Here is a 19,919-nt window from a genome sequence, read left to right as displayed (position 1 = left end):
GCCAATCCCAACCCCTCTACCCCCCCCCCTCCCATCTCTCTTGGGATTGAAGTATTTATTTTAATTCCAAATCCTTACTTTGTTTATTTATCAATTGTAATATGTCATGTTAGCAAAGCAGAGGAGCCATTCAGAGTTTATATACCAAGTTTAAATATTGACTGTGCAGTGCAGGGAGTAATTTCAATGTGTCCTCGCGTGAAATTGGATCTCTTGAAACTGCAAGCAAAAACAAACCATTGCAACGTGCTAATGACATCATGATGTGAGTACCTGGATACCATTACCTGTTCATTACCCATAAGGCTTCCCCGAAGACTCTCAATGTTGACATCATATTGTAGTTGTTAAACAGTACCCCAGCGCCCCCCCCCCCATCTCACTCACACATACAAGCACATCTGATCTATGGTGATATCTTGATATCTCTACATACTTAATGAATCCCATCCTAGGAATTCCTTTATAGCACAGAACACTCCATAAGAACAGATAAGCCAAACTAACAATGGGTGACGATTCCAATTGGCCTGCCTTTAGGCCCTCATTGACATTAGGAGTCACGATAAAGGACATGGAGTAGGTATGTGGTATTGCATAAAGCCTGATGTCTCAACATTTCCACCCCTGCAGGCACAGCCATCCCTGCTGAAGGTACGGCAAGTGCTAAACACAGAGACAGTAACATTCCATACAAGATCTAACAGAGAGGAACCTGGCCTCATTGGCCGTGCATAATAAACATCTCTCCAAGGTGATCCTTTTGTACAAAAGCACTGCGGAAAAGTAGAGCACAAGAAAAAAACATCTGCTACAGTAAAGATAGATCTCTTTAAGTGGGGGCCACTGACCCCCAAACTATACCGTCTCTTTACCATTAATAGTCCAGTTCTCCAGGAACATAATATTTGGATTGGTTGAGAAATATATTGGCAATAAAGGGACAAAAGGATGTCATAAACGTTGATTAAAGCCCAGGTTAAGAGATAGAGACGGAGGAGCTTCTGAGTTATGGCAGCTTTCCAGGCCGTGTTACCGTTCCAGTGACAGAGCTCTTAGTGCGACTGGCTGGGCAGGCGGTAAACATCTCTCACAGTGTGAGGAGACAGTCATTAATCCCTGAGCCGGAGCTAGGCTTCACGTCTGGTGCCTGTGGACCCAGAAATCACGCCTAGACGCCACTAACGGGTCACACTGAGCCCCAGCAGACCACCAGGATGGCTCCTCTCAGTACAACTCCAGGAGCCACTGATGTGCAATAAAACAAGACATCAATAATATTGGGTATGGAGGAAGGACTCGTTTACGTTTGCATCGTGCTCCTTTACAATTCTTGTCTATTGAGTTGACAAAGAGGGTTGTGTTCTGGTGACTCTGTTGCTGACAGTCAACATGTCAGTGTACTACATGAACTGTCAAGCTGTCAGACGCTGGATAAAAGATACCTTTTGAGACAGGTTTTCTTTGTCCTCTATGTATGTACGGTGGTTTTTAAAGAGTTTGCCACCAGTGTACAAAGGCAGGGGTTCTCTAGAACTGGAATGGACAGCTTTTTCCTGGAAAGCACACATCCTGTAAGCTTCAACCCAACTTGTAACAAACTGGTTTCAGAATTAATACGATTATTTCCTGCAGACATTGTCACTTACTCATCACTGCATGACACCAGACTGGAGATGACGCATTGCTCTGTAAATGTAACAATATAATTAGAGAATGCTGTAGCCCACCTCAAAGTCAGAAGCAGGGGACAATGAGTGACGTATGGTAATCATCCAAGTGACAAGCACATCATAACTGCATATGCCTATCTACTGATGTACAGTACTTTGTCAATCATTTTAATGCGTGCATAAAAGTCTCTTAGACGTAAACATCTTGAGGTGCTGGAGGAAGGATGTGTTGCAGTGCAGAGAGTTGTTTGGTTGATGGAGTGCCGTGATGTTCTGTCTGTCCTTTGATTTCACTTGCATCAAATTACCTCTACCTGGCAATTACGGCAGGACAAATATCACACTTCTTCGTCCCTGTAACAGCATCTCTTAAATCCAACACTTAGACGTCCATATAATGCCACCAATTATTTATTTACTCAAGGCTGTTTGATTGTTCATTATTAAGAAGGCATGTACTCTCGTATAGACAAGGGCAGCTCTGGGATATTTGTAGAGCAGGGCTGTCCAATCCTGTTTCCCAAAGTATACTGTCTTGCTGGTTTTTGCTCCAACTTTAACCTAGAGCACTGGATTCACACATACAGTAAATTGGTTCATGGATGGAACTTAGTTACAACTGGTGGATCCAGGAACATGGTTGGGCATACCTGTTTTGAACATCCATGATTTTATGACCTCAAGTTTTTATTAGGGTTAGGGATTTAGTTATTTATGATATTAATACATTTATTATTAGGGTTATTTACAGTATAATATTTTTATTTTCCATTATTCAGAAAACTCGATAAGTGACAAAATAAATCAATAAATATTACATATTTAACAAAGTTAGCGACTGACATTATTATAGATTTAAAAAGTACTTTGTATATACGAGCCCTTAAAAACAGCATAGCCATATTGTCAGTATTTCCAAACAGATCACTGCTTTGTACCTAAGCTACATTTATATTAGAATGTTACCTGCTCTACTTCGGTGAAAATCTTGCATTTTGCTAAATGCATCTTACAGACTCAAGTTCGATAGTGGAAGATTTGCGCCGCACCGCACCGCACCCACCATAAGTCCAGCACTCCGTAGGCCCTACTGTTGCTAACTCCTCCTCGCTTGCCCCGCCTACAGCCGGACCGCAATGATTTAGAAGTTCAGGAATCCCACGTGACGTCACCTTAGGGGTGAGGTAATGCTTCTCTAAATAGAATGTATTGTAATCTTTTCTCAGTCCAACGTGGTTCCTTCAGAGAGACTGCTGCACATTTTATACACTTGTTTGGTAAGTTAAAGTTGTTCCACTATCACAGTTTATTTTGAAATTGCGGGTATGTACTGTCAGACTAGGAAACCGTTAGTTGTGAGCTGATGTTGATGTGACAACTACAGTGGCAAGTTATATTGCATTTAAATAGATTTATTCAGCCTACAAATTTTAAGCTTTGTGCATATTGCGGTTTGAAGATACTTTTTTTTATTTTCCTTCGATATTTGCTTCTTATGCATTGGTTTCCATCTCATCATCATGAAAAACAGCCTAGTATTTGGACGCGCGCGTAGTCCACGCTGTTGACTGTTGTTGAAGTTCACAGCGGAGAGGCAAGTGTAGCTCGGTGCTCGTGGTCTGTCAAGCAGCCTGCTCCCGCTAAGTAACAGTAACACACTGGGTTGTGGAATTGAACCGTATTCGAATGACAGTTCACCGTTCTATGTACAAATAAGAAAGTCAATCATTTAACAGTCGTAGTTAAACTGTTAGTTGGCGACTTCACAATTAAAATGTTCTAGACTGCTATACTTATATATTTTTTACTGTGAACAAAAAACTTAAGATATTTTTGCACAATTCTCCTCCTGTCCCATCTGTGAATGTAGACGCCGTCTAGACTTCTGCGTCTTTTCGGTGAGCTGCGGGATTCTTTTACCGTCATCTCAAGAACGATATAATGGGTCACGGTACTGTATCATTATTTATTTTTTAAAAGAAATACAATTAGTTGCTTCATACTGCTTAAGTATTCATTTTGTCGTTTTAAATAGAGAAAAAAAATTACGTCATTCTGCAGGCCAGTCGGTATTTGATTAACCGACGAGATATTGAAGGTTTCAGTGGTTTGTGCTGACAAGGCACACTTGTGCCCGCGGACTGAAAACGATGCTTTAATATTATTGTCTTTGTGTTCACATGACGGTAACCACTTGTTTTCAACCAAGAAACTATTCGCTTAATATCGCAGAATGGATGATCATTTGACAAAGCCTCGATGAGGTTTAGGATGATAACTGTATAATAGTTGGATCATTGGTTGCCATGACTGTTTTAGGAGATTGAATTAAGAATCCATAGGCTACTGAAAATTTAAGAAACAATACTACAAGCAAACTTTTCAAAAGCTGTAGTAGAACTAATGATTATTTCATCACTTACAGTTAAACACAATTTTCATTAGATTTCTTATGTTTCTATGTTTCATCATGAAATGTAACTTCAAATACTTCCTAAAATATTGCTTGTCTGTAAAATGGCTTATAGTGATAATTTTATGTCAGCTAAATTATTTGTCTCTGCTCTTTCTTGCAGTATTAATGTGGTTATGCAGGAATACATTTATTATGTAGTCATGATTATAAAAGCAAAAGTTCTTAAACGAATTAATTTAATCAGACTAATTGAAATTTTTATGTGCTTATTAAATTACACAGATGACCTTGACCATCCCAATGAAAAAGATTGATTGAACTGTATTGTTGGAGTTGTTATAACTATCACAACTTGAATGTTCTGCTCAATATTAAACAACTCGTACCTTAAATAGTAGTGGTACAAAAACCCGACTAAAACCTCTTTTCACAGTTATCGATCTGATTTGACCCGAAGCTAATTGCTGCTGGTGATACGGTACATTATCTGTACAGTGCACTCAGATTTGCATGGGCCATATCGACCTCGCAACCTGGTAAGCTCGGCTGTAGGTATGAAGAGAACAGTCAGTCTTAGTGAAGCTGGAGCAGTTGTATATCTCTGTGGCCGATGTGAGTTGACACACTAAGGCTGACGTGACGACTGACACTGATTGAGGGTTGCCTGACTTGCCTCTGCCGGGCCTTTTTGTCCTGTGTGTGTAGGCCTGCATGAGCTGGGGTTCACGCAATGCGTTGTGGGAAAGCTCAGTGTTTCTTGCCTCGGGGCTCGCTGTGGTCCTACCTTGAACCTGCGCTGTCGAAGGGACTCGAGTTGCAACGCAAGTTTGTGCTTGCCGTAACCCTGGCCGCCCCCGTCTCCAAACCCCGGTAACCTCACCATGCTGTTTGAATTTTAATATGCGGTCTACCTGGAGAGTTCCTTCCCTGGTTCCTCTTGAAACCGATCTCCGGACCCTAATCCTTCCCCTCTCTCACATCGGGACCTAGTTAATGTAAAGTGTAACCAAATTTCCTCTGCTAAACTAAAACATCTATGCCAAATGAGAGCCAAGTGGCCCATTGAAGCAAAGGGCGTTGAGCACTGTCGGGTTAGGGGGCTTGAGCGTTTGGAACGTTCACCCTGCCTTATATGGAGCTCATGTTTTAGTGTTTTATATGTCTTATGGTTTGAATTTCCTTCTGGACGTGCTGATTTTATGTATGTCTTGGTGAAAGGAAACAATGTAAAAATAAGCAATATATTATGTTCCTGTAATAATGAGGATGTATCTATGTGATAACAACAGGGGAGTGCCCCAAGAAGTTGATTTATTTGTATTGTTTTTAAAAGGCTTGGGAACCAAGCATTTTTTTAATTAGGTGCGATTGCTGGGATCGAATCAGAAGGAGTGAGTAGGAGTGAAAACATGACCTCGATATATTGACAGAACTATCCAGTGACGGGTCCTGAAGGTTGTCAGTCACTATGAAAAACAAAGCAACCCTTTTGTTGACGCTGAAAAACCATGCTTTGGATGCCACGCGTCCTTGTGTTTGGGATCAATAGCGGCAAAATTCAGTATTATCATTACTTCTTGTCTGTTTTCCCTGCTCAGAGATGGAGTGGTCTTAACATTGTTCCTCTCTGAGGCTTTGTTGTGGTGAAACAGACCAGGTGAAGGATGAGGGCCCTGGGAGCCTAGGGACAGGGAGGGGGTTGGAGGTGGCAGCCCTCATCACTCTCTGACAGAGGGACCCTGTCCAGGCCCTTTCCAGCAGACTCTGCAGCAGAAGTATAGCCTGGAAGGAAAACAGGCCTGGTTAACTTAACCCAATATTTGAATGTTTCGACTGTGCCAGTGGAAATAGTCTGTACTTGTCAGAAAATCACGCATGCAAATCATGTATGAAAGTAGTCATGCTTAAGACGTCATGTGTGGCCTGATCTTACATTTTTTACTTATTCAAATATTGGATAGGCAAGTGACACTTTTGTGTATATAGCCTGTTGCATGAGGCCGAGGTGGAGGGACCGGTCAGAGGCATGGAGAGCACCCAGCCGTCTGCATCAGCCACCAACACCCTGGGGCTTCGTTGTCTCTGGAAATATCCCCCCTCCCCCCGCCATTGGATCAGATCCCCAGGAACCTGCTGAGAGAGAGAGAGAGAGAGAGAGAGAGAGAGAGAGAGAGGGGAGAGGGGGAGAGGGGGAGAGGGGGAGAGGGGGAGAGGGGGAGAAGGAGGAGAGAGAGAGAGAGAGAGAGAGAGAGCCCGAGAGAGAGAGAGCCCAGAGTGTAAAGCATAACAGTTAGCATTCAGTCTAACATGCTGTAAGAAAAACACTGTCCTGTATTTTAAAGAGAGGATTTGTGTTCTTGCAGATGCCTATTGAGTGTAACCATTGAACAAGCAAAGCCCTGTGGTAGTGACCACTGGCTGCTGTGACCTCTGTGCTGAGAGACCAGGGCTCTCTCTCTCTTGTGTGCTTCTCCAACATGGATAGCTGACACTGCTGCGCTGTGGTCAGTGATACGGCTTCTCGCTGAGACGCTGTGGCAGTCTGACACCCGAGGGTCAGTAATCACCAGTGTCATGGAGACCCGGCCAGGCCCTGCCTCCCAGCCCTAACAGCTCTGCCCTTGATGTCACTTCCTCCAACTGTAAACACCTGAGTGCAGACCACTGCAGGCAGGGAACACTATATGTTTATGACTGAAAGCAAACCGTTGAGCTATTTTCAGGCACGACGTAACCGCTTCATCTCGGTTGACACAATGAGAGGGATGAAGTCGTTTTCTGCATCTGCTGGGGGGGGGGGGGGTGAAAAATATTAACTTCCCTCCTTTTTCTCCTGTTTTTTTGTTTGTAGTTTTATGAGGAGTCGGCAAGAGTGATGAACTCAGAGCAGGAAAGGCCGTACGTGTGCAGCGCTCCTGGCTGTTCTCAGGTGAGTGGGTGTCGACACAAGGCCTGGTGTGCGTGTGTGTGTGCTTGTGTCTTCGTGCGTGTGTGTGTATGCCTGCGTTTGTGTGTGTGTGTGCGTGCGTGTGTTTGCATGTAACATGAAGACGAGAACATTGAGCAGGCCTAGGGAGTAAGCTCCCTCACACATTAAGACGAAACAGAATCTCACAGACAGGAGTGAAACACTACCTTTAAATAAAGGGGCTTTTTTGCTGCAGGTGTAAATATATTACTCTAAAATAGTTATGGAATCAAAAGGAACCCTGTCACTCTTTTGTTAGAAAAGAAGAAAGAATACATTTGCATTGTATTCATTTGGTTTAAGGCTTTAAAGCCAAGGTGAAGATTAATAATGGTTTACTACATAAACCATTGAAACTGATTTATGTATATTCAATATTGGCAGAATGCTCTTATGTGAAATGTTTTTATAATATATTAAATCCCCCCCAAAGCAAATCCATGTGTCGAAGCAGGCTTTTAACAGTGTGTGTGTGTGTGTATGTGTGTGTGTGTGTATGTTGGAGAGCTGATCTGTCATGTTCCATCCCATTCACCCCTCCACACCAGCGGTTCCCCACCGAAGACCATCTGATGATTCACCGACACAAGCATGAGATGACCCTGAAGTTCCCCTCCATAAAGAACGACAACATGCTATCAGGTGAGAAACGGCTTCATCGATTAGGCAAACATTACTCTGCACCGTCCTGACACCGTGTTCAGCGCCGCCTCGTAGCTTCTCTCTGAGGGCTCTGGGGCGGTCTCCCGCCTCTGCAGGCATGGATGAAGTCCCACGTCAACTCATCCCACAGTGCTGTCTGTCATCCACTGGGTTTATGGTGTATCTGTACTGAGCTATTTACAGTCATGTAAATCAAGACATGTCATGTTCACCCACCCCTCTTTGATTACTGTCGATGCCTTCTCCTCGTCTCTGCTGTCTGTGGATCTAGTGTCCATGCGCATGGAAGGGTATACTTGAGCTTGGGTCCGCAGCCTGTCTTTAGCCGGCGTTAAATCTGCTAAGCTCAACGTAGACAAGGAGACAATGATGTATAACCGTCCAAATGAATGGGGCTTTTTTTTAAAGTGAAGATAAATGTTTTGTCAAAGACCGCATTTCTCCACCTCACCTCCTTTGTGTTTCGCCGACTTCCTCTCGTCCTTCGACCCCGCATTAGTCTTTCCCTGACAGAGGAGAGGAAAAGAGGGGGAGGGAGGGAGGGAGGGAGAGGAAGGGTGGGTGGTTTCATTCCCAGGGAGCGAGCAGGGAGTGGCTCAGGTGACATATTGATCTACAGTTCAAAGAAGCATCAGATTTATAGATTGTGTACCGCACCTGTAAGCATCACCTCAAGGGCACCCCATAATTCCATGCTCCTCGTGCCTAGACATGACCCTGCAGGAGCAGCTGCAGCAGTGTGTGGAGTTGCAACGTCGAAGCTGCTGTCGCTGAGATTGTGTCTTGTTTATTATTTACACTCAGCGGACAGCCAGATCGGATTTCTAGGCTGCGTGTCCTTGTTCCTCCCTCTCTGAGGTACAGGTCGATCGTTTCTCTTACTGGGACCTTGGCCCCTCAGGTTGGGAGAGTCAATGTCCATAAGTCACATTTCTGTCGGACTCCCCTTTGGGGTTTACCATAACTTCAACATGTCAACCAGACCGATTTGATAACCGCATGCCCTTTACCTTAAAAATCTATGACACTAAAGCAACTTAGCTTGTTTTGGTTCGCGGTTGGACTGCTTCTAACATCCCCCTCGAGTTAGCGCGTCTGTGGTGAAAACAGACACCGCGCTCTGCTGATTTTATTAATGGAAGACTTCAACTTCAACACTGTGGGGAAAGCTGAACTGCCTTTGGTCAAAACTGTATTTTGGGTCCTACAGGTCACAAAGAAAGTTTTGAAGTCAATCCCCAGTCTAGCCAGAATGGATAAACAGACGTCAAAGTATGCTTTTAGCCTTTGAAATGAACTTGATCCTCAATTCACCTCGGCCTATCGGAAACCTGATCCAGTTGGTGCCCCTCTGAAGGTGGGCTGGGGGACCTGGCTTGACAAACGAGCCCCCCTTTCCTGGTGGGATCTGGACTTTGTTAACTACAATGGCTGGGGAGAGCCATGCCAATGTCTGCTATTCTTTTTGCTCCATATCACAGCAGTCTAAAAGCACAGGGAACGTTGTTGAAAAACACGGTATCATCTTCAACCTTAAACTCACGTTCAAATGATTTTGTAGGCTGCAGTCCCAACTGTGTTGAATTCGAAGCCGTTGTTGGGTTCCAACCTGTCTCTCTCTGTTCCAGACCAGACGCCCACTCCAACACGCTTCCTGAAGAACTGTGAGGAGGTGGGGCTGTTCAGCGAGCTGGACTGCTCCATCGAGCAGGAGTTCCGCAAGGCCCAGGAGGAGGAAGACAACAAACAGGTAGAGTACAGTGCTGTACACTGGGTCAGAACACAGTAGAGTGCTGTACACTGGGTCAGATCACAGTAGAGTGCTGTACACTGGGTCAGATCACAGTACAGTGCTGTACACTGGGTCAGATCACAGTAGAGTGCTGTACACTGGGTCAGATCACAGTAGAGTTCTGTACACTGGGTCAGATCACAGTAGAGTTCTGTACACTGGGTCAGATCACAGTAGAGTGCTGTACACTGGGTCAGATCACAGTAGAGTTCTGTACACTGGGTCAGATCACAGTAGAGTGCTGTACACTGGGTCAGATCACAGTAGAGTGCTGTACAGTGAGCAGAGTTATGTAGAATAGAGTAGAGCAGTGTTCTGTAGAAGTGCTGTGTTCAGTAGAATGTGGTCAGTAGAGTAGAGTACAGTACAGGACAGCAGAGTAGATAGAGGCAGGCATGGGAAACCCCAGGTTAACCTATTGCTGTTTTGCAATTTTTGCTGCAGGCAGGTCAGACAGGTGCACTATGGGTAGTTCCTCTTAGTCATCATCACCAGCCCCAACACACACACACACACACACTTAATTTGCCTAAATAAAACCGCTATGCAGTAATACATGTTGCAACAGTATAGATTCAGGCAGCTCAGAGCCAGGCAGGTAAACATGCAGGCAGGCAGGCAGGCACAGCCGTGGTCAAAAGTATTGGGAGCGATATACATTTTGTGTTCGCTAAGCTGTAGAATCAAAATGTTTGTTCGCTAAGCTTACTGGGCCTTGGCATTAAATGGCTAAAATAATTTCAGTAAGTCATATCATCAGCACAGGGGAAAGTGTAAACTAGTTATAGCCAGGTGAAATCACACTATCATTCTGATTCTGAGTCAAATGGCTGAGCGGTGAGCGGTGAGGGAGTCGGGCTAGTAATCAGAAGGTTGCCGGATCGATTCCCCTTCGTGCCAAATGACGTTGTGTCCTTGGGCAAGGCACTTCACCCTACTTGCCTCGGGGGGAATGTCCCTGTACTTACTGTAAGTACGGTGAAGAGCGTCTGCTAAATGACTAAATGTAAATGTAATGATTCTATTTTAAGAGCAGATTGACTTCTGTAAAAGAGGGGACTATTTGCATATACTAAACATTGTATTCCAGTATTCTATAGAAACATGTGAAAACATTTTCCTCAAATACTGAACCAGCAAACTTTGCAAAACACAACATTTGTCATTGCCAAAACTTATGGCCACGACTGTAGACAGGCAGGCAGATAGACAGTAGACTGGCAGGCAGGCAGGTAGACAGGCAGGTAGACAGGCAGACAGGCTGGCAGGTAGACAGGCAGGCAGGTAGACAGGCAGACAGGCTGGCAGGAAGACAGGCAGGCAGGTAGACAGGCAGGCAGACAGACAGGCAGGCAGGCAGGCAGGCAGGCAGGCAGGCAGGCAGGCAGGCAGGCTGGCAGGTAGACTGGCAGGCAGGTAGACTGGCAGGCAGGTAGACAGGCAGAAAGCCTGGCAGGTAGATTGGCAGGCAGGTAGACAGGCAGAAAGCCTGGCAGGTAGATTGGCAGGCAGGTAGGTAGACAGAAAGATATTCAAGTGGGGTGCCCTGGTGGCTCACTGGGTAGAGCACTTAAAGAGCACATAGAGCACGTAGGCTGACTGCATAGGCCTTACTGCAGAGACCTGGGTTTCAATGGCCCGCATTTCCTGTCTGTCTGTAACAATCACTGTCACAATAACTCCGAAATGCCTTGAAAAATCCATGCATTCAGTGAGGTATAGACTTGCAGATAGGCAAGCAGGCAGCCAGCCAGTCAGAAGTCTGGGAGTTCCAACAGGTGAGCAGAGAGCAGGGGATCATGTTCTCCACCTGTACTTCAAACAGAGAGACAGTCACCTGTCAGGGAGCAGATAGAGAGGATCACGTTTCCTCCAGCGCCCACAGATTAGCTTGCCATAACCACTCCCTGCAGGTCAGACCGGGCCAGACTAGACACCCCCACCCCCCTGTGGCCTGGCAGCTGCTCATTGTGACCTCAGAGTGGGGTGCTGTGATTGACAGGCGATCACTGACTGCATCCCTTCGAGCGTAGCCTAGCCTAGCCGCGGCGCAGACTGCTTATCTCATGTCTGGAATGAGTGCTCTGCAGGCAACATGTAGCCCAGCTGACGTCGGCGGAGGTTTTTGCGTGAGCATGCTGTCTGAGCTGGGGTCAGCCGCGTCTCGTCTCCCCCAGCGCGCTGGTTTATGGTTGGGGAGCAGCGCTAAGTCAGCAGGAGGCGAGTTGCAGCAGGAATGGGAGAGCCCAGCGCAGGCGAGAGAGATCAGCAGAGAACAACCGGGGTGTGGAAGTTTAAATAGCAGTGCTGTCCTGCGTCCTGTAAGCAAGACAGGAGACAGTCACACTATAACATTAGTGCTGGGACTTGCTGTAAAGCACCTACGGTAACGAGGCTGCACAGCATATTTGAAGTGGTGTTGGCTATTGATACATAGTGCCTAAAAGACCTGTGTTAAGAGACAGGGGAAAAGGTGAGCAAAGGATAAACAGTACAGTTAGAGTTACGGCGCATATGAATGTGTGTATTTTACTGTTAGTCTGTTAAGAAACGCCTCTTCTGTTCTATAAGTAACTTATGATGCAAATCATTTTTACTTGCCTGTGTGTGTGTGTGTGTCTGCCTAGCCAAATTAGTGAAGTGGGGGATATATATTTGTATAACAAGTTATTTTAAATTCAAGTCTCCACACTCATGCCTCAAGGACTATATAAACAAGCATAGCTGCTGGACAAATAATAGTATGAAAACCAGACGCTCATTAGCCCTGTATCACACACACACACACACATACACAGATGCCCGCACACACACACACAAACACACACAGATGCACACACGCACACAGATATACACACACATGCACACAAATGCACACTTCCCCATGTGAAAAGACAGTCATGAAACCACAGTTTGCGCAGTTCCTGCTAGGTAACTGAACAGTGTGTACTGAACAGGCTGCTCAACAGTCAAATGACTGTCGGAGTGCATTTTACAGCGCACAGCTTTATTGAGGGAGTAACAATCAAACGCATTCAAGTGACTCAAAGGCATGAACACCTTAACAGCATTATTGATGCCCTAACCCTCGACATACATTCACTTGAGAAAATTCAGTATCATTCCAATGATTGACAGTTAAGCATGTGATGGTCACCAGGTCGCCCTGTCTCTCTCTGTCCTCCGTCCAGAACATCTCCCTGCATGGTCAGCCAGGCCAACACCAGCAGTCTCACTCCCGGATGGCTAACCACGACAGCAGCATTGTGATCCAGCAGGCCCTGCCCTCGCCCCAGTGCAGCTCCGTCATCACCCAGGCCCCCTCCACCAACAGACAGATCGGGTGAGTGCTGGGACCCCCCCCCCCTCCCCCACACCGCCACCGACCCCAAACCTCACCGACACACACAGTAAAACTGACAGGACCGTCTCTCAACAATATGCTGTTCAATCTGTCAATGACTCTCGCTGGCTGGCCAGCTTTCAGAATTCATAACATTCTCAAATCTCCTCAGAGTATACTGCTCGAAGTTTGCTGTTTGCGTTCAGTTGTGTGTTTGTGCATGCTTGTGAGTGTGTGTGTGTGTGTCTGTGTGCATTTGTATGCGTGTGTGTGCACCTGTGTGTGTTTCTGAGTACAGTATATGTGTGTGAGTGAGTGTGCGCATGTGTTTGTGCCACAGCATTAGCAAGACTTAACCGAATATAACGGTTGGAGGTGATGTGAGTTCCTTTCAACTTGGACAGTAAATAGAACACCACCACATCCCATACAGCTCTCACAGTAAGTCACAGAGGGGGAATCTGTCTCCTAGCGTAGTGTGGTGTGTTGAGGACCACAGTTAGGGGGGCCCTAACTGTCCCTCTGCCTCTGGTACTGTCCCTCTGTTGTCTCTGAGCTCTTGTCAGTGTTGTGTTACATATGGAGCTGCGTGCGTGCGTGTGTGTCGGTGACAGGCGATTCATGTTTTGCTGTTGGCCCAGTATTGTCCTAACAGGCACAGCGTGTCATAAGTGTCCCAGGAGACGACATGAGGTCATGGCTGAACTGAGGCCTCTGTCTTGACTGCTTTTACAGAGGTTTTGCATTTCACGCTCCAAAATAGTCCCTCTAAACACGGGTACTAACGCAAGACCTTTCCACCTCTTTCGCTCGTACTGTACGGACGCTGAACAGCTTTCTGCAACAAGGCCGGTCTGTCTTCGTAAAACTGGCTGAAAGGGTTTGGTTCATCTTGACGAGGTGTGAATCTCAAATGAATTCCTGTGACAGTGACAGAAAAATATACCCTTTTGTCACTACACTATAAAACGGATCGACTGTTTTTGGGGCGATTTCTGTTGGTTTGTGTGCGTTGGTTGGTTGCTATTTCTCCGCCCCTCGCTAGAGGTCCTCCGGGTGTGGGTGTGTCCCACTATGATGTCACAAGCTCTCGGACCCCTGTGGGGATATCAGCTTTTCGGGGGTAACGCCTTTGGTTGCACAAACACTTTAGTGTTTGTTCAAATAACCCCTTGTACTGTATGTCTCTTTGGATAAAGACCAATGAATATGTTATTATGAGTGACTCTCATTCTGAGTGCGTTGTCACCTCCAGATGACAGAGTGCAGCGTTTAGATTTCAGCCCAAGCAGTGTGTCAGTCGGTCTGGCCCACCTTGACCCAGGTGTGCGAAGTGTTAGTGTTAGCGTAGCATAGCTTTGAGGCAGCCTGGTGTGGAGGAGCTGGTGCTGAATGAGTTTACAGCAGGAGGAGCTGGTGAATATTAGATGGGAGGCCCAGCCATGGCTAAGCCTGACTGACAGGGCGACAGGCTCTTTGTCCTCGACGCAGATGGAATTTCATCCCCCTGGAGAAGTAGCAATCACTGCCGGTAAGAGAGACATCGCAGGGCCTGCCTCACCTGGGTTTACCTGTCGCCTCAGACTCCACACCCCGCTGGGTCTCTCCACCGCCTCACCTCACAGTCAACCGCCATGCACCAGGGCTACGATCACCCCCCCCCACCCCCGGTTGTCGGTTGTATAATCAGCTGTATTATGACGTGGTCACAGCTAAACATAACTGCAGTATGACATGAGGCCCTATTAATTGGGTTCATATAACCCTGCCAGAATCTGATTCTGGTACCGGTGTCGGCACATGCCAGGGTATTGTGGTAGTCTGGGCCCGGGGCCTGACTTGGTGTTTGTTTGTATGGTTTGCCACTCTGTTATCTTAAATGGTAACATAGTTCAGCTGTTTCAGTGGTATTTACACCAAACCAAGCTGTGTTCAACTGACAACAAACCAATTACTTTCTAATGAACTATTATACATATTTATACATCAATGTATACATATTTGGATATTATATTATATTTTTTTTAATATACTCCCTTTGGTAAAAGGGATGAAAGTAAGTGCGACACAAGACGTTGAGCTCTGCAGTGCAGGGCTAACCTGCTTTAGACCACGGGACGACCACAGCGCCGGTCAGATCGGACCGTGCGGGGTGACGTGTCTTGTTTACCGGCAGGACGATGGAATGAGCCGTGAGTATCGGAGCGCTCTCTGGACGGGCTGGTTCACACGAGTGGGGAGCCGCATGGAAATGTCGGCATCAGCAGGAGCAAGCAGGGCAGAGGAAACTCCACTGGTGAGAAACAGCGCTTCCACAGGAAGCCATTAGGACCCAACAAGTGGCTCCGTGCGTGGGCTCTCTCCACAGGAACTTCCTGCCCCCAAAGCTCCACACCGCAACACAGACAGGGACAAAGGGCAACGTTTCATCGCAAACAACGTGGTACTGAAGGTCAACGTGACGCCGATCACGCTCAGTTGCACTGAGTGAGTGAATGACTGGCAACTTGTAGGATCAGCAACAGTACAAGAGGTCACATTTCCCCAGAGCACACTCTTCTCCTCAATTTCCCAAAGGGGATGAGTCTCTCTGTCTATCTGTCTATCTGTCTATCTGTCTATCTGTCCCTCTGTCCCTCTGTCCCTCTGTCCATCTGTCTATCTGTCTATCTGTCTCTCTGTCTATCTGTCTCTCTGTCTCTCTGTCTCTCTGTCTCTCTGTCTCTCTGTCTCTCTGTCCCTCTGTCCCTCTGTCCCTCTGTCCATCTGTCCATCTGTCCATCTGTCCATCTGTCCTTCTGTCTTTCTGTCTCTCTGTCTCTCTGTCTGTGTGTCTTTATCAACTTACGTACCTATCTATCTACCTAACTCTCTATCTTGGCAGACTTAAGCTATATAGTCGATCTATGGAACCTTTTAAATTCCTTTTACTGTCGTTCGGCAGAGCAGTTTACGAAAGCATATTCTGTTGCTCAGAACATTGCTTCACATTAGTAAAGGAACCATGTTGTTGTTGTTTATTGCGAACCGTAGAGCTTTGAGAAGTTTCGGACATGCTACTCTTTTTCCGCGCCCCTCCATCATAGCTGAGATCCCCCTGAACGAAGGAGGAGTATAATTCAGGCAACCATCTGTTTCCCGGGTTTTTGGCTTTGCCAAACGCGAGGCAGAGAGCGTCCACTGAATTAGGATAACAAGTCATTTTCATTGCTCCACAATGTTTACTAAAGAGCTTTGAGGCTTGGAATCAATTAAGATTGGCTTTCCCCAAGTCCATTTACTTTAGGGTTGAGCCGGGGCTCACAGCTGTGAAACCTGAGGACTCTCTCTCTGGCTTGCTCTCTCTCTCTCACACACATTCTATCACTCTTTCTCTCTATATATCACCAAGTGTCTCTACTCTCTGTCTTCTTACCTCTCTTTCTCTCTGTCTTGAATTCTCTCTTTTTCCTTCTTTCACAGAGACTATCTCTCTCAGTATTTTTCTCCTTCTCTCTCTCTGCTCCCTGAGTCCCCGAGCAGTGCCCTTAGGGAGAGGCATTGACACAAACCAGTGTTAAAACCAGGCCTTAGAAAATGCCAGCAGATCTTACTGTAATGTCATGGCTATCATTATCATACAAAGGAAAGGGGTGTCCAACGGATTTGAATGCTCTCTGCCTTTTGAATCATAAACATCTGGTTCTGAGCTGTGTCAGGGCTAAATGTGTTAGACATAGCTAGTCAACCGAGTGAGATACAACATAGTGTGGAGACCTCAACCTTTTGACTCATAAAAGGGGGGGGGGGGGCGAGGGGCAGGGGTAGGTAGAGGGGGCGAAGGCTGGTTGGAGGGAGGGAAAGAGGGAAGGGGGTACACTGGAGATGGGAGGTCGCAGCCTCCGCATCAACTCTAGCATCCAGTCTGGTGGATCAGTGCAGGGAGGAAACACAGCCATCATCGTCCAGAACACAGTGAACCTGAACACCACTGGGCTCCTGGCCAGCTCTGATTTCAGACGCGGTGTTAGGCTCATCAATTGCTTATTTATAATAGATTTGAAATCTGCTGTGGTGTTTTTCCATACTCGTGAGGAAGCAAGCTGATACTGTATTGTTCTTGCTCTCCTCAACGCACTACTTGGGTTATATTTGATGCCTTCCTGTTACTAGTCTTGTTTTAACAAGGCTGCTTTTTGTGCCTCGAGCTTGGTAAATGTATTGACGGGTGTTGCACTATTCAATCATTGTTCTCGAAAGCAAGATATGAAACTAGAAACAGTGAGATCAAGTGATTATCTTGAAATGATGGATAATCACAATAAAAGTCTTATCTTACTCAGGTTTCTCGTTGGAATGAAAATTGATTGCGAAACCTTTCCCAGAAATACTAAACATTGCAGTGCACTGGCTGGAAGCCACGAGTCAATTAGTCTTAACCTGCTGTTCCTCATGCACTTGCAAATTCCTCAACTCTTTACCACTTTGGTGACAGACCTTTGGTTGCTGATGTTGCTGGGTTTGCACGTTTAAGATTAGAAATACTTAATTTATAATAAAGTATCTAGTTTTGCCTTACCACCTCAGAATTTGTTTACTAAAGGGGCGCTGAGGCAACCTTATCAAACCTTGTTTAATAATAGCCTTCGTAATAATCAGTCTAATCTTAAGTAATGAATTTGTTCTAAGTGTAGAGCAGATCAAATAACATAGGGATCAGAATACGCAAGTTACAATTAAACATAATAATTTATTGGAATACATTTATTTATTGAAATATATTGAACAGTAATCAAAATATGTTATTGGCTTTAGTAAGAGTTTGATGGACTAACACATGAAACAAAACATACCATGGGTCCGATGGAAAGAGCGGGAAGGGGGAGGAGAAAGAATCAATTAAAGCCTTTGTCTAATAACAGGAATGTCTGGTGGTAAACTAATGGTAGTTAGTTGTAAGTCTAATCAAAATACACACAATATCAATTACTTCATGCCAATGTCACAAGTTAGAAACGTGGCTAGTCTTATTTACGTTCGCCGGTGTGTTGAAGTTTAATCTTGTGGCAGGAAACGAAGTTCACTGGTCAGGTTCTTGGCCTGGGCGTCGTGCAAACTGTCTCGCAGATAGCTGTGAAGAGGCTGTTACTTTTGGATGGGTTCCTTAAAATGGAAACCGAATGGAAACCGAACGCACAACCTCTGACTTGCAAAGCGCGACCACAACCAACTACGCCAAAGAAAAGCTAGCCATTCATTGACACGGGTGGCCTGTTACATGAGGAGTGAGTTTCACCGATTCACACCCATTACACATATACTTTATAATATATCTACACAACATTTATAAATGGTTTGGTTTGTAGATTAAAATCATTTTGATATCAAGGTTGACTGGCTTATCATAACATTAAAGGAAGTTACATTAAAACATCAAATTACATCCACACAGCATTAAAGGGAAAGCATAAATGGTCACACACAAACTCCAATAATCCTTCTGGTGTCCACAAATAGCATTGTCTTTGAGAGATGTTTGTAAATCCATTAAATGTCTGTTTTGGATGAATCCTTTGTTTAATCCAGAGTTCTCGGGAGTAGGGAGAGGTTGAGAAAGGTGGGCCATTTGGCTGGCCCTTCTGCCTTCCCCGGGGAGAAGGAGACGCCAGGTCTGCTATCAGCCCGTTGAGGCTCATCCATAAAGATAGTGGCATTGTATGAGGCGTCATATAATGCAATCAGTCGTCATAATGTCGTCAGTGCTGTGTCTTACTGAGGTGATCAGAAAAGGCTGCGTTGAAGGTTTGACTCTGTGCTACACTGAAATCATTCAGGCAGTCTTGAATTTTTGGAGGAACAAAAGTAGACTGAAGGGAGTGTGTGGTGTGTTGAGTTTCAGAAACATGCTTGTTTGCACACCTTTAAGGATCTTCCGTGGCTTGTGGTCTTTGTCATGGTCCAGAAGAGAAGTGAAACTGTGATAAAGAATGCATAGAGCACCAAATAGAGAATGTGTCACTGGTCGGTCTGACTGGAAGTGTGACTTTGGCTCGACGTGTTGATTTGATCTGTAAAAAGATCTCATCACTTTTTACCACAGAACACAGCATTGGCGTTTGATGATGTGTCCAAATCTGATAGAAGGGAAAAAACCCATGATCCAAAGGCTGAATGTATTTGCAGTCAGAGTGTTCATTTCTGCTCCTCATTGAGGTGTTCAGTAGTGGTTATTAATACCACGCCAACTATTTTTTTTGAAGTTCTTTCATAGTTTCATCGTTTTTTTCGAAAATATTTCCAAAGTTAACATAGCTATTTATTTCCTGAACACTGGTTTCAGTTACAGTATAAAGTTTCACTAAAACAAGAGGAGATCATATTTCTGTTGGTTTTGGGGTGCACTCTAACTTTATTAAGTGTAAAAAAAACTTTGAGAAAACGCTACTGTTTGCAGTTTTCCAAACTCTCTGTAGATGAAGAGATGGTGTCCATTGTGTTTCTGCCCGCCATTGTTAGACTGTGTCGGAGGGGGGAAGTAGCCTCGCTCCACAGAGCATTGGGCTTTTCATGTTTCCACGGCCGAGGACTGACCTAATGACCCTGGCCGCTTCAACCCGACTTCCTTTATTATTGTTTATGATTAGAAAGCGTTTACAGAGGGGAGATAAGAGGAGGGGGTGCATCAGGAGGGCAGAGTGGCAGCGACGAGTGGCCTTGCCCTGCTCCTCTAACTCCACGGGCAGCCCTGGAGCCACATGCCAGCAGTGGTGGTGACCCCAGATAACGTAGGTGAGAGAACGAGGCTAATGATGACAGAGAGAGAGAGAGAGAGAGAGAGAGAGAGAGAGAGAGAGAGAGAGAGAGAGAGAGAGAGGGAGAGAGGGAGAGAGGGAGAGTGTCCAGAGTGGAGTGTGTGTTTGGGGGGGGGGACAGAGGGAAAGAGTGAATTAGAGAGAAGGGATGGAGACACACACACACACAAAAAAGTGCAGGATGTACATCTGACCTGAATTAAGATGAGCTCATTGTGTACTGCAGTGGGTTTAATAGTGCGTTCGGAGAGGAACGCCCGGCTCTGTTCCCTC

General features: G+C 45.6%; 1 protein-coding gene across 1 annotated transcript in view; it reads left to right on the top strand.

Moving 5' to 3' along the window:
• Window positions 1-6,945: 6,945 nt before the first annotated feature.
• The window catches only part of creb5b (cAMP responsive element binding protein 5b), a 42,363-nt gene continuing 29,389 nt past the window's right edge, over window positions 6,946-19,919 (top strand). The window contains exons 1-4 of the mRNA XM_084703153.1: window positions 6,946-7,018; window positions 7,606-7,699; window positions 9,349-9,470; window positions 12,704-12,855. Coding sequence (XP_084559279.1) covers window positions 6,965-7,018; window positions 7,606-7,699; window positions 9,349-9,470; window positions 12,704-12,855 — 422 coding nt within the window. The 5' untranslated portion in view covers window positions 6,946-6,964. The remainder of the gene's footprint in view (window positions 7,019-7,605; window positions 7,700-9,348; window positions 9,471-12,703; window positions 12,856-19,919) is intronic.

This window comes from Hypomesus nipponensis, chromosome 2 (genome assembly GCF_054491055.1).
Source record: "Hypomesus nipponensis isolate SF chromosome 2, ASM5449105v1, whole genome shotgun sequence".
NCBI classification, from domain to species: domain Eukaryota; kingdom Metazoa; phylum Chordata; class Actinopteri; order Osmeriformes; family Osmeridae; genus Hypomesus; species Hypomesus nipponensis.
Note: the sequence above shows the minus strand (reverse complement) of the source record. Positions and strands in the feature narration are given on the sequence as shown.